The sequence below is a fragment of the Crocodylus porosus genome, unplaced genomic scaffold (assembly GCF_001723895.1).
Source record: "Crocodylus porosus isolate Cpor-Errol unplaced genomic scaffold, CroPor_comp1, whole genome shotgun sequence".
NCBI lineage: Eukaryota > Metazoa > Chordata > Crocodylia > Crocodylidae > Crocodylus > Crocodylus porosus.
The window spans coordinates 133,371,963-133,385,472 of record NW_017728931.1 but is presented as its reverse complement, the minus strand read 5'-3'; the positions used below and the strand labels follow the sequence as shown (position 1 = coordinate 133,385,472).

General features: G+C 46.8%; 1 protein-coding gene across 4 annotated transcripts in view; it reads right to left on the bottom strand.

Annotated features, from left to right (window-relative positions):
- The window catches only part of FRMD4A (FERM domain containing 4A), a 289,469-nt gene that overhangs the window by 103,415 nt on the left and 172,544 nt on the right, over nt 1–13,510 (bottom strand). For all 4 annotated transcript variants that reach the window (XM_019543681.1, XM_019543680.1, XM_019543679.1 and 1 more), the window contains exon 4: nt 11,425–11,517. In XM_019543681.1, the coding sequence (XP_019399226.1) occupies nt 11,425–11,517 (93 nt within the window). The remainder of the gene's footprint in view (nt 1–11,424; nt 11,518–13,510) is intronic.

The window sequence follows — 13,510 nt, the reverse complement described above, 5'->3', positions numbered from 1 at the left end:
CCTTTATTTCAGTGGGGACAGGGTCAGTTGAGGCTATGCTGCTCCCCACTCTCCAATGGTTTGGTCCTACTGTAGCCAAGGAGAATTGCCATAAAGCAGCATACAGAAGTCTGACTTGTCGCAAGACAAAGATGAATCAGACCCAGTGAGTCAGCAACAGGCAAGACTACAACCCCGGTGTTTTGGTAACCAACGCCATCCACTAGCCATCCTGCACGGCACAGGAGGCAACTGGCTTCTGATAAGGCTGCTCTAAGAATCGGGGTGTCTGAATCTGTACAGTGCTCCCAGATCAGACGTCTCCACTTACGCTGCTGATAGCATTTTACATGCACTTGGTTAGGGTGCGATTACACTATAGATGTAGGGACTGGAGATGAGATCTGCCTGTCTTTCACTGACTCAAAGTGTTTCTGCTTAACCATCTGCTTAAGTATCATTGTTTGGACAAAATTAAGTATAATTCTTATCCTGCCAACCTGCCAAAAAGCCTTACTTTTTGCACAGTGCCTGCAATTACATTATCTAACAGTGTCACAACATGACAGCTGACAGTACTGCCGGGGCCTGAGGTTTCCAAATGGGGCTGAAAGCGCTCGAATTACTATTTTTTACTATATTACATTACTATTTTCCCCCCTTTCTCTCCCTGGGTGACTTAATTGAAAGGAAGAAGGAAAAACTATTTATGCCTTTCTCTGAACGCAGCTCGCTTCTATAAATGTATTTGAGTTAAGCAAAAATCAGAAATGATGTTGTGGGGCTCCAGAGTGAAACTGCTTTTAGGATGTGTGTGTAATGGATGGCTCAGCACAGGGATGCGTGTGGTAAGCAGCAAAAGCTCCATTAGCTCCTTTGCTCAAAGGTCAGTCCTTGCACAAGTAAATCTTCTGGCTGGATAGAAGTTTCTCATACCTTTAAAGAGACTCTGAGGAGCGAAGCCTTCCCACAGGCAATTTATTACCCCTTCCCCACGGTGAATAAAGCATGGGGCCGCTCTGGGAGGGCAGCAATAAATTGTCTGTAGGGAGTCTTTTCTTTCAGCAAGATGCAAACAAAGTCTGAGTGACTGTATTTATGCTTTGTGGCTAGCCAGGCGGTGTGTTCAGCAGAGTGAGTGTGGGGCCTTTCCCAGAGCAAGCACAGGCCAAAGAAACAGGTTTAACACCCAGCTGTAAAAAAATATCTGCTTTATAGCAAAGCTCAGCCAGCATTTGTGGATGGGGCAAGTCAGCGCGGGAGAAGTCTGTGTGGGGCAGCTGGGTGGGACTTGGTCATGAGCACAGGTTTAATAATGCTCTTACTTTTGCTACAGTTTCTGCAGCTTTCTACCTGTGGGGGTGTTGCGCAGGACAAATATGGGGAGAGGGTCCAGTCTCTGGTGCCTCCCACCTCAGCAGAAACTGGCTGCACAGATGAGGCTGGGAATCCCCTTGGTGAGTTCCCACAGGGGCAGGGGCAGCAAAGCTTACCCCCCCTTACAACACCCAGGGCAGAGAGGCAGGCAGGAGGAGTGGCCTGACAGCTCCTGGCACAGGGTGACTGTCAGAATAGGGAGGCGAAAGTGCGTCGTATCCCCAGCGGGTGAGTGGACTTCTATGGATCCATGCCACACCCGCCCTGTCTAGGGACAGAAGTTGCACATAAACTGGTTTAAGCGATTGGAAATTGGTTTACACCTGTAACAGGACATAAGTTCAGTGCACAGAAACCCCTTTCATAATGACCCAAACCAGTTGAAGATAAATCTGGTTGCATAGGTGACTGGTGCTTCCTGAGTTGGGGGGGGGGCACTTGCCCCCCCCCCCCCACCAGTGGCCAGTCAGTAACTGCAGGCCCCCCCCATGGCCGGTTATGCTGCAGCCAGTCATTGAAAGGGGGGGGGCGGGGCGGGGCGGGCTGCAGTTGATTGCACTGACCTGGAAGTATCGCACCAACCCAGAAATGCCAGTGGGGGACCACAGGGATCACTTCTCCTGGCGCCCCCACTCCCTGACCAGCACTCTCAGGGGGTGCACCAGCACTCTCGCCTGCCCTCCCTGCCTGCCCAAATTCCCCTCAGGTCCCTGGGGCTGCCCTGGGTTGGGGACCGTGGGTTGTGGTGGTGGGGAAGCCCCCCCAAAGCAGGGGCTCCCCAGTGCCCCCATGCTGGGTTGCATCCCTTCTGTGGCAGCAGCTGAAGCAATCAGGAGCTGGAAGGGGGTGGGAGGAATTCCCCAGGGCTTCCCAGGGCTGCCTGGGCTGGCGAACCCAGGCTGAGGGAATACCACCTGAGGGGGAGGCTCCCCCAAGGTGGGCCAGCACCCAGACAGTGGTGAAACATGCTGTAGCACCCCCTGCCTACTGGCCTGGCAGTGCAGACCTCCCTTGGCCTTTCCCAATTGAAAACTGAATATCTTTTCAGTTGGTTATCGGTTCAGCTGCCTAGATTGAATCCATTCAGCCTAAGGCATTTTGATCACTTGTATTTAGCCCTGGTCTTTATGCTAGACTGTAAGTGGTTTGGGGTGGGAACTGCCTATTCCTAGAAGAAGGTACCGCACCTAGTATAACGGACCCCCAGTCTTATGTGAGGCTACCAGGGTATATTGCACTCTAAGCACATCCCACAAGCTTCTGTTTAAATGTGTTGGGAGAGCACTGCCTCTGGGCGGTAAGACTGACTGGCTGACCCTGTTTTTCTGACCCATGACAATGTGGCTGAGGCAGGCAGAGATGTGCCTGTGACGGAAGAAGGAGCAATGCAATGGGAATGACACCATCAGCTGTCTGCTCTCCTGCTAGTCTCAGTTCCTGCTTCTTTCTCTTTCACTCTTACAGCCTGGTCCAGAAATGGATTCAGAAGCCATCCCTGCTCTGCCCAGCCCAGTGCCATGTTCTTACCACGAAACCACACTGCACTGCATAAAGACAATCGGTTCCAGGTATGTTGCCATCAATAAAGCTGGCCTAGCAGTCAGAAAGCATCTGAACATTAAACTTCATTCTCCCATGCAGTAAAAAGCATAGATGGATAAACATATGCCATTATGCATGAGACAAATAACTTGCTCCGGTCAATTTAGTGTGGTTATAGACACAGAACTGTGCCCCAGCAGGCTGCTGTCAACACCGCCCCTTAGTCTAATTCCTCAAAGACCTGTGAAGCCGAGTAGATGTGAATGACACGTAACAATGATGTGTTGTGACTGCTGCATAAGTGACTCTAGCATGGATGAGGACCGAGGATCCCATGAAACCACGTCCCTTACATATCCTCTGGCCAGCCTGGAGGTGGTAGCACACTTCAGCAACAAGGTGGTAGGTCCACATAGCCCAAAGGACAATACAGTCATTAGCATCTTGGCTCCACTTTTGGTAAGCATGACAGCTGCTCCTAGATGCTTTTTCATAATGGCTCTTTTCTAATAGTGGAATATCACTTTAAACACTGGATTGAGAAGAGGACGGAAAAAATGAAAGTAGCTTAGTGTCATGTACACTGGAACTTTGACTACTAATTTCAGATACTAGTAACCAGTTACCAATACAAATCCCTAGTGCAGACCGACAAAGCTGCATTAACACTGGAAGAAGTAACCTCTACTTGATACCAGTGTAAGGGGCACCAGTGAAAATCACAGCCCTTATATAGCTATCTATGCTAGGGAGAAAAGCTATACAGTGACATCACTGTGTAGTCATTAGTGGAAACAGCAGTGCTCCGATGCAAGCAGGAGGTACATGGAGCAGAGGCCCGAGAGTGAAAAAGCTTGGCATAAGTGCTTAAAGCGATCAGTATTTAAGAAGTCCCAGTAATAAGATCAGTCATGCAGTGGTGAACAAGTGACATAATGAACTGCACACATGTGCAGAGCAGGCAAATCGCTTGAGGGTCTTTGGAAGCAGCAAAGCACTGATCACTGGAAAGTTCCTGCCCCGTCTTACCCACTTTTTTCCAAAGCAGTAAGAGATGTTAATGCTAACTGATAGAAGGTGTCGGGGTGAGGAGCCCATCAATGTGTGCACTCTGTGACTCTGTGGGGAAGGAAGTGTTCAGGCAGGCACAGCTGATGCACAGGTCACCCTGTGATACAGTGGGCAGAGAAGGGCAGGAGACCTGGAATAAGGTGAAGACAGAGTGGCCTCTGCATACTATTTGACTGTTACCTGTTCTGGGGACTTCTGTAGGGTGTGCAACTGGTGTACGCACGTGTCTCAATTTTGCCTTTCCTGCCCAGAGCAGCGGGGCTAGACCCAATGATCTCACAAGGTCCCTTCCAGCCCTGACCTTCTGTGAATCTGTGGAACAAGCCTCACTCACCGATTTCTATTTCTCTTAAGCTTTCCAGTATGCTGTTATCAAACATGTCTTTGGGTCCCTATGTAAGTCTTATTCACATTGATCCTCACTGGCTCTCCTGTACGGCTGTACGGCTGCGTGAAATTTTGCCGGCTTTTCCGTTTTGACGCTATTTTGACTTGTTTCGAGCTAAACAGCGAAATTGAAACGAAACAAAAGGCTTCAAAACAGCCTCGAAATGAAATGAGGTCAGTTGAAATGCTTTGAAAGCTTCGAAACGTTTGGGCGTGCTTGCAGGGAAACAAAGTAAGGAGAGGGAGTGGGAAGGGGGCGAAGGACTGCTCTCATATTGACTGTGTAGCCGGCCAGTGAGTGTGATCCTTCCCTGAGGTCCCTTCCAAACCCCGTGCTCTGGGGGAGGAACAAAAAAACAGCATAAAAATCATTGTTTGAACTGAGCTTTCTCTGTGCCTTCACACTTACAAGTCACACAAGTTTTGCTCTGAACAGTTAAGGGTGCAGTTTCCCAGAAACCCCTGCACCTATCTCCTTGAAACGTGGCAGGCTTCATGGCCTCAGAAGGAGCTACCATCCCTGCAAGTTCCACTGAAATCAGGCAGGAAATGACACAGTTATAGGCAGTTTCATGCTTCCCCATTATAACCTATGGGTGAAATGTCGAAATAGCATCAAAACAGCGAAGCAGTTTCAACAAAACAAAACAGAACAGTGGCTTTGAAACGAAACAAAACTTGAAATGAAACACTCTTCCGTCGAAACAGCCAAATGGAAGTCAAAACAAAACGGTGCAGTTTTGCACAGCCCTAACGGGCAGCTGCAAATGTAATGCGCCTGTAGTTCTTGGATCCAACCCCAATGAAACACAGGAATCTCAGGTGTAACCCACTAGTGGCCACACATGGCCAGAACTGGGGCAAACCTTCACTGTAGACGAGCTAAGTTAGTACAAAGTGGGTGCTTCTGCACAAGCTGCTATGTTGCTGAAGTATTGGCAGGAACAAACAGTGATGCTGACCCTCCTGCACAGTAATGTTGGAAATGACCCATGCAGCGCTGGGACTGCACACTAACCGTGGTTACTCCGCGGTCATCTGGTACTTGCTTAAGCAAGTCCAGTGAACATGTAGAGGATTTCACTGCTGCTACCACCTGAGGCCCTTTTGCTTTACAGCAGCCAGAGTAACCCAGCAACGGGTCTCGCTTGCGATGTGTAGTGATCCAAGAGCCCCCTCTCCATGCCCACCTCTAGCCCACCCAGTAATAATCAATGGGCATCACAGGCTTCATTTGAAGGATTCATAATGGCCAACTATGCTTCTTTTGGGGGAGTACAGTTTTTCCAGAGATACAGCTCTCATAGTGTTCAAGTCTTTCACAGCACCCAGGCCACCACCGCCACCACCTCCTCACCTGAAGCAACAGCTCATTCCACGAGACCAGTATTTCCACTTAGTGAGATTAGTTCTGCAGCAAGCTAGCTGTACTGGTGAAGGTATGGGAATGGGAATACTCGCCAGAAAGGAGCTGGACTGGAAAAACCAATGTGTTTGTTCACGTAAATTGAGAAAATTGTATCGAATTTCCCAAAGGCAAATGAATCAGTTCCACCCTGTCTACTCTCTGTTCACACAATCCCTGCAAAGAGATTGCTGAACCTGCACGACACCAAGGCTGTTGTTTAAAGCCAAGAATTTACTGAAAATTAAGACAAACTTTGCTGTTTAGAGGCTAACTCATCTGTGCCATGGTCTTCTCTTACCCTGAAACTGTGTTACTCAACTATCAGGTTGAGTAACACAGCTTTGCCTTCTTCTCTGGCCCCCCCAGGCTGGGCCAAAATACTAATGCATCACCTGTTCTCCCTCTATTGCTGACATCACCCACTCAGTGGCTACATCTTGCTTCCTGCTCCCTTCCTAAGACTTTCACCTTATGGCCACCTGGGTCTCCACACGTGGCTGCATGGCTTCACTCACGCTGCACCCACGTTGGGTACAGCCTTCCTGTACTTATTTGCCAAGCTTCAGCTTTCAAATACCTTCCTGAAATCTACCTCTGCAAGCACCCTTCCCCTCCCTCCTCCTCTATCACCTCCATCGCTCCCTCCACTGGACACTGCCCTGCCTCTCAAGCTTATCTGTTTTACTTGAATGGTGCAGAGAATGGATCTCATGGGTTTTTTTAAAATATCTACATCAATCCCTGAATACATTTTTTGAAAAAAGAAAGGGAGGCTGGATGCTGATGCTCAGATGAGAGCTGATGGCTGATAGGACCATGCATCACTCCCCCTTTCTCTGCTCCAGGGCACCTCTCTCTCTCTCTCATATGCAGCGTTGATGGGATAGTACGCATATAAAGAGATATTAACAGACAGTATCATCAAATTATATTGCACAACAGCAGCTGTGGAACAGTTCACATCTGCCCAACCAATTCTGCCCTCAGACATTTGTGTACTTTCCATCAGAAACCTTCCAGACGAGTACTGTATAAAAATCTAATACACTAAAGCAGCTTTAGTGGGAATTGAGTAAGTGTGCATGGGTGGAACTGGGCCTTGTAAACAAATATTGCTGCAATAAACCTGCAGGATAGCCCTGATTTTGAATGGGTGGCAGGGAGATTTTTGGTCCTGTAATGGACAAGAGCGTAAGTGGAAAACAGGGTAGATCTGCAACTAAATCAGCGATGCACAGCATAAGCTTTTGCAAGCAGAGGGTTTACTTCATCAGGTGCTGCGAAGGGACTGCAGAAAGCAAAGCTGCTAAATAGAAAGCAGTGATTGGAATACGTAGGGAAGGGGGGAAGGAATAAAGGGGGCACTGTTGGGAGAGGCAAGGTGGGTAGGAGAGAGAAAAACAAAGCAGTTAATCCACTGAGGGACACAGGGCTTACACAAGCTAACCCAGGTAATGGGATAAAAAATCATAGTCTTGGCTTAAACCATACTTAAGACAATCCAGTCTGCGGACGACTTCTTGTTCCACAATTTCCTGTTCAAGTTTGTTTTTTGTGGTTTTGTTGTCATATGGGAACAGCCGCTCTGCGGGATGTCCAGGGAGGTGGGAGTGTTTTGTCACAGGCCTGCCTGTGTTCCTGGTCGAGTGTTAGGTGGGTGTTCATTCATTCTTACACGCAGGGATTGCCCCGTCTGCCCCATGCAGACAGCACAAGGGCACTGTAAGGAGGTGATGGCACGTAACATGGGAACACTGGGCACCAGATCCAGAGCAATGCTGTGCTCACAGGGAGCGTGTAGCAAGGTGACTGTAGCATTATCCAAGAGAATCAAATACGAGGAGGAAAATTTCTCTTTGAAAGAGACCTTTACGTTTTGCGTTGGAGAGATTCCTCCCTTTCCTCCACACCCCCAATGACTCCCAGTTTCTTTCTTTTAAAAATAAATATGGAGCAGTCTGAACCATTTCATTGGTGGTCACTTTACTCACCAGACTGCTGCAGGCATTTTAAGGATGAATAAAATTTGATAGTCACATGAAAGAGAAAAACATTTCTTCCTCAGCTTTCCCTTCCCCCTTAATTACCATCTCCCTACTCTCGCCTAAAGATTTGGGTCTTTAACAGCTTCACAGCCTGGGAATTATACATTTAAAAATACAAGAGAAGTAAACGCACGGTCCTTAAATATTGGTACAGAAACCAGAATCCTCTGTAATGAACAACTGGGGCTGTGAATGACTGGTATTGATATCCCTCGATACTCATGTTCATTCGGGCTTTGTTGAATTCAAGTGTAGGTAATACAGCAGATGGAGCCACATCCATCCACTCAATCTTCTATGAAAACTGTGTCACTAATGACAAACAATATGTGACACGTGCCACAACAGCAACACCTCTGCAGAAGCCAACAAAAGATGCCTCCGATGTCTCTTTATTAGGAAAAGAGGGTTGGAAGGGACATCATGAGGTCATTTAGCCTAGCCCGATGCTGAAGGCAGGATCATCCCTGACTCAATCGTCCCACCCAAGTGTCTGTCTAACCCGCTCTTGAAAATTTCCAGGGATGGAGATCCTACAACCTGGTCCAATGGATAACCACCCTCATAAGAGAAAGTCTTCCTGTTGCAGCCCGTGGGGAGAGAATGGAGATCCAAACAACCTGAGCTAAACCTTTAGGTGTTAGCAGGAGAAGGTCATGTCAGCCAGTGCACGCTAGCTACCTGAGGAAGGAAAAACAAGCGTCCCAGCTACAAAAATCTTCACGTCCCCATTAGCAGGGCTTGCTTCAGTTTCAGAAACAAAACCAGAAGAAATCAGCTCAAACTACTGGGCAATAGCCTCACAAGACCTTTTCAGCTGGCAGGAGAATACCCCGCTGCCTCTCCTTTTCTTCTGGCCCAGATCGGTGTTGTGATGGGCACCTGCTACATGCAGTGAGAGCACTGACAACTTGCCACAGGCCTATCGCACAAGAGAACCAGAGGTAAGTAAACCCATTACTAGGTCTCAAAGCAACTGGCATCCCGTTATGTTTCATATTTCAGCCTGATGTACCACGATACCCATTACAACCATGGGTGGAAGTAAAACTCACTGGTCAGCATATATTTCAACTTCCCCTTCTTTGGTGACTGAACTCTGACCTTTCCCAAATGAATCACAACTATAGAAACACCAGTCATTCATCTAGTGAACGGCTGTACTGATGCATAGCCCTAGAGATACCTCTTTATCCATGGTAGACTGGTTTCTTGATTGCCATATACTGCAACAAGACAGATTAGCATTTTTAGATGATCTGCATGGTAATACTTATGGTTGGTTACCTGCCCCTAAAATAAAATGTATACAGTGGTTTTACAGTAAACTGCTGCTCATTTTCTGAAGTCAGTTATTAGTTTTTTTCAGGAAACTTATCATTGTCTTTAGTGAGATTTTTGCTTAAGTAAAGGCTTCTGAACTTGACTCCACAAAAACACGCTTGACGATTGTGTTTGGACCACTACTACTGAATACTGCTTCGCTTTTTTAATGATCTTGTTATTAAGTCACCACGTGTTTCGGTAAAGCACCTTTGAGAAAGGTGCCAATCATTGGCAACGTAGGGTGCACCCCCTGAGATCGGCTGTGCATCCCCTGGAAGCTCCAGCTGCGAAATCACTGGCTCGGCGATCAGCTGGTGAGGGACCACCCCGCTCCCTTGTCTGAGATCGGCCACTGGGACCCTTCCCCCATCAGTGATCTGGTGCCCCCCCAGACTTGGGAGACACCAGTTGCCCATGATGTCAATAGTTTTATCTAAGGGGTTTTAGATTTGGGCCCCTCTCTCATACTGTGCATCTGAAATATCACTTGTAGAGTAACCTACAATCTGAAGGCATATCAGGTCTTCTCTGGACTCATACTCTCAATCAGTCCAAGCAGAAATGGGATTCTCACAGTGAATCTGGGACTGCAAGTTTTGGAGATAACAGAATAGTGTCAGCCATCCCTTATGTTTCTCTATAATTGAATGAGTGCAGTGAAAAGCCAACCTAAGGGGAATGATTTGATAGTAAGTCTTCATTTATTTTGGGTACTATAGGATGAGCCAGGCTGGTGTTGAATATACTGCAATACCAACATGGAAAAGTGCCATCATACAAAGCACAGTATCACTTCACTGGTTAGTTCTAAGCATGCCATTAAAAAGCCAAAACCCCCAACTTAATTTTGTTCATATGTTCACCCCAAACCCCAAGTCCTTCTCTTGATTCTTTCAAGCTGCAAGATCATCAGCCTAATACATTGAAGCCATTTTTTCTTGGAAACTATTTTCCTCAGAGACAGAAAAGTTTTATATTATGACTACTTACACCCATCAAAAACCTCTAGTAATGCTCACACAATTACTCAAGAAGAAGGATCTTTGAAGTTAGTGGAACTTGAGAGCTTGAATTCCCTTCTGTTCAGATACAGGTTTTAGAGTACATTCATCACTGGCATGTTGTCAGGAGACACATTCACAATTTGGAATATAACACACCTTTGTCGTTAAGCTCCACAAAATGCCACAAAATGCTCATAATTTTTCCAAGTTGGATGCTCCATTACATAAGAGTGTAGAGTACAACACGTGATTTCAGTGGAGTTATACTAATGGAATAGGGTCCTTGTACATGTGATGAAATTGCCCCTTTTAGTGCTTTAATTGCCCTTTTTAACAATTTAATTGCGTAACAGTGTACACATTTGCTGGTGTATTATGATTATGTTTTGTAAAAGTGTATGCCTTTGGTGCATTTTGATCTAAATTACGTTTTTAGGTAGCAAACTCATGTATTTTAGTTTGCTACGTAACAAATTACAGCAATATTTGTCACATGTACAAGGGCCCTTAGTGTCTTGCTGACACAACATTTGTCATTAACCAGAGCAACCTGGAGGAAGTGGATAGTTCAGTGAAGAAGAAACAGGCATTTTTCTGCCAGGTGGCTGGTTCAGCTCTAGCTTGGGTTGATGCTAACCAAAAGGTGTGACTTGGGTGGATACAAAAGCAACAACTTGGTAGCCTCAGATGTCTTTCACTACAAATGTGTCCAAATTAAATAAATTAGTTTAAACAATGTGACAATTGGCACCAAATGATGTTCCTGTTGGCAAACTGAATGAAAATGAGCTGCTTACTCTAGGTTAGGCTTGAGGGCTATAACGTCACTTTGGGAGAAGCCAACGTCTGTGTTACGCCCGATTAACTTCTAACAAGGGGACTTCACCCGTCTGGGCTGTTGTGAACATAGCAAAGGGGGAAGGGGCCTACTGGCACACTGGCCCTAGGTGCAGGCCCAGGAGGGTTTGCTAAAATACCAGCTGCACTGCTGGCTCAGATGCTAACATGCCACCAGCAATGCGGCCACTGATGCTGCAGCGTATTCAAGTGCCCATTACACCAGGGCTGCCGGCATCAAAAGAACCGCTCCTGGTTTATATTGCTGCGAAGAAGGAAAAAATCAGCCCCAGTGAGATCCAAAAATGCGCAAGTAAACAGTTGCTATTATGTTTGCCTGCCTCTCTTGGGAGTCTTAGGAAAAGCAGAACAAGAATGGAAAAGCTCACTTTGAGGACAGTTAGGAAACGGGTCATTTTAATTGTGCCCCCTGCACTCGGGCACTTACCTGACACAGAAGTACAAAACCACCGGTCCTGACTTCTTGGGGAAGTCATGTTCCAGTACTCTCCGGTCCAGCTGAAGCCAGTTTAAATGTCCCCTAACAAGAGAAGAGAAGAGGCACTCATTAGGAACAAAGGCTCCTTGCTGCACATGGCAATGGGGGCTGAGGGTGTTAAAAAAGGAACCAAAATGTATGACGTATGCCCTTGGCTACTGTATGAACCTTGAGAAATGCACAGAAAATGTTTGACAGAAAGAGGCAATATTATCTTGGCCACATTTCAGCCCAAGTATTTAATAGATAAAAGTTCAATCTGTCAGGGTGAGAGCTGGCAGCACGGAGTGAGAGGACAGACCACCAAAACGATAAGAGCGTCACTTTTTATTACAGCTCCCCCGGTGTGGCTCCGTCATTAAAAGTCTGTCAGGATTTTCATTAAAAATCCTGATTGTTAGGAGTTTGTACAGTGCCTGTAATATTTCACTCAAAGCCAGACCCAGCCACATAAAGTCTCAGACAGTTTATTTACCACCCGGCATGCCTGGAATAGCCTCCCAGTGCCTGCCAGGCCTTTTTCTTTCCTTTTTCAGAGCGCTCCTGAAAAACACAGCTGTTCCATGAAACGTTCCAGCTCCAATTACCACATGCTGCTCTCTTCTTGCCTAGATGGTACCTGTCTCGATTTCTTTCTTCTATAATTTATCCATTTGTGTCTTTCCATCCTGAGCCTTCCCAGGCAAGAATTCAGGTCGTTGTCACATTCCTTATATTGTTAGCTGCTGCGTGCATGTGCAGCACTATATAAGTACCATTATTTGTATTACAGTAGTATTGTAATGAGGTCAAGGCTACATCGAATTAGATGCCACATAAATATTTAGGGTCCCACCCAAGTCACTGGCAGTTTTACCAAGGCTCCTCTTGTGTGAGGGCTTCACTGATGGAAATTTTGCTATTGATTGCAGTAGGGCCAGGATTTCATCCAGAGGGAGTGGTAGCCCCGACCCTGAAAAAGCTGACAGCCTAAAGATACAGGAGGAAAGAGGGATGAAATGACTTGTGCCTGAACACACAGCAGACCCAAACCCCAGCCCATGAAGACTACCGGATTGGTTCTTTTGTAAAAGAAATACTAAATCCTGAAAATGGCATTTATTCAGCAATATAGTGGCTGAATGTAGCTGCCAGGCTTGCAGGGGTCTCGCTTTCCTCCTAAAAAGGGTAAAAGCAGTAGTTTTAGGAGGGCTTTTATCTCTTGCATTCAATCTGACGTTCCTGTACCAAACCTTAAAACCTCAAGGACTGGCACAGGGAGGTGACAAAGGAAGTTTCCACTTGTATAGAAGGGATGCTGGGGATTAAGGTCATCAGCCAACTGGCTGAGAAGGGGACAGGCAAAGGTAAATAAATGTTAACATTGAGTTGCATGCACTCAGGATCTGAGTAATGGGAAGAAAACAGTGATGCGACGGTGAAATCACCCAAGAAGAGGTAACTGGTAGAAAACACTAACACCGTGAGATATACATTTGAGAATCTTAAGCCCGCCCACAACTCTGGAGGGCTCCAAACCAGTCTCTGGTCCCATAAAATACTTAATTGCTGTCTGCCATGTCTGAGCCCCACTTCTGCAGCTTGCAGTCCTAGCTCTGCCACTCCTTCTGACTCTCTGGCCACCTGTCTCCCTCTCTGTGCCACCATGAGCCATGCTCCTGCTTCCTGTCCCCTGCCACCTTCTAGTAGTTGTAGTGCACATTGCAGTTCATTCCTCCAGTCCCTGGAGGCTTCTGGGCATTGTAGCTCATGTTACAGTATTACAGTAGGTGACATCCACCATCACAGTACTTTATGGCTGCCTACGCTCAGAAATGCAGTGTGGGACTGGATGCTTGGTGAGCATCACACAAGTACGTCTCCATGCAGCCACGCAGACCAAGGGGAACATACTACCTCTGTGTCTTGTTTTTGTCCAATGCCCTTGACTATATTATCTGAGCACTTTGAAACTGCTGTGGGGCTCAGTTCTGTACTGCTGATGGCAGTGAGTTGAGGATCAGGCACTTGGTGAGTTTGAGAGTGCACAAAAAAA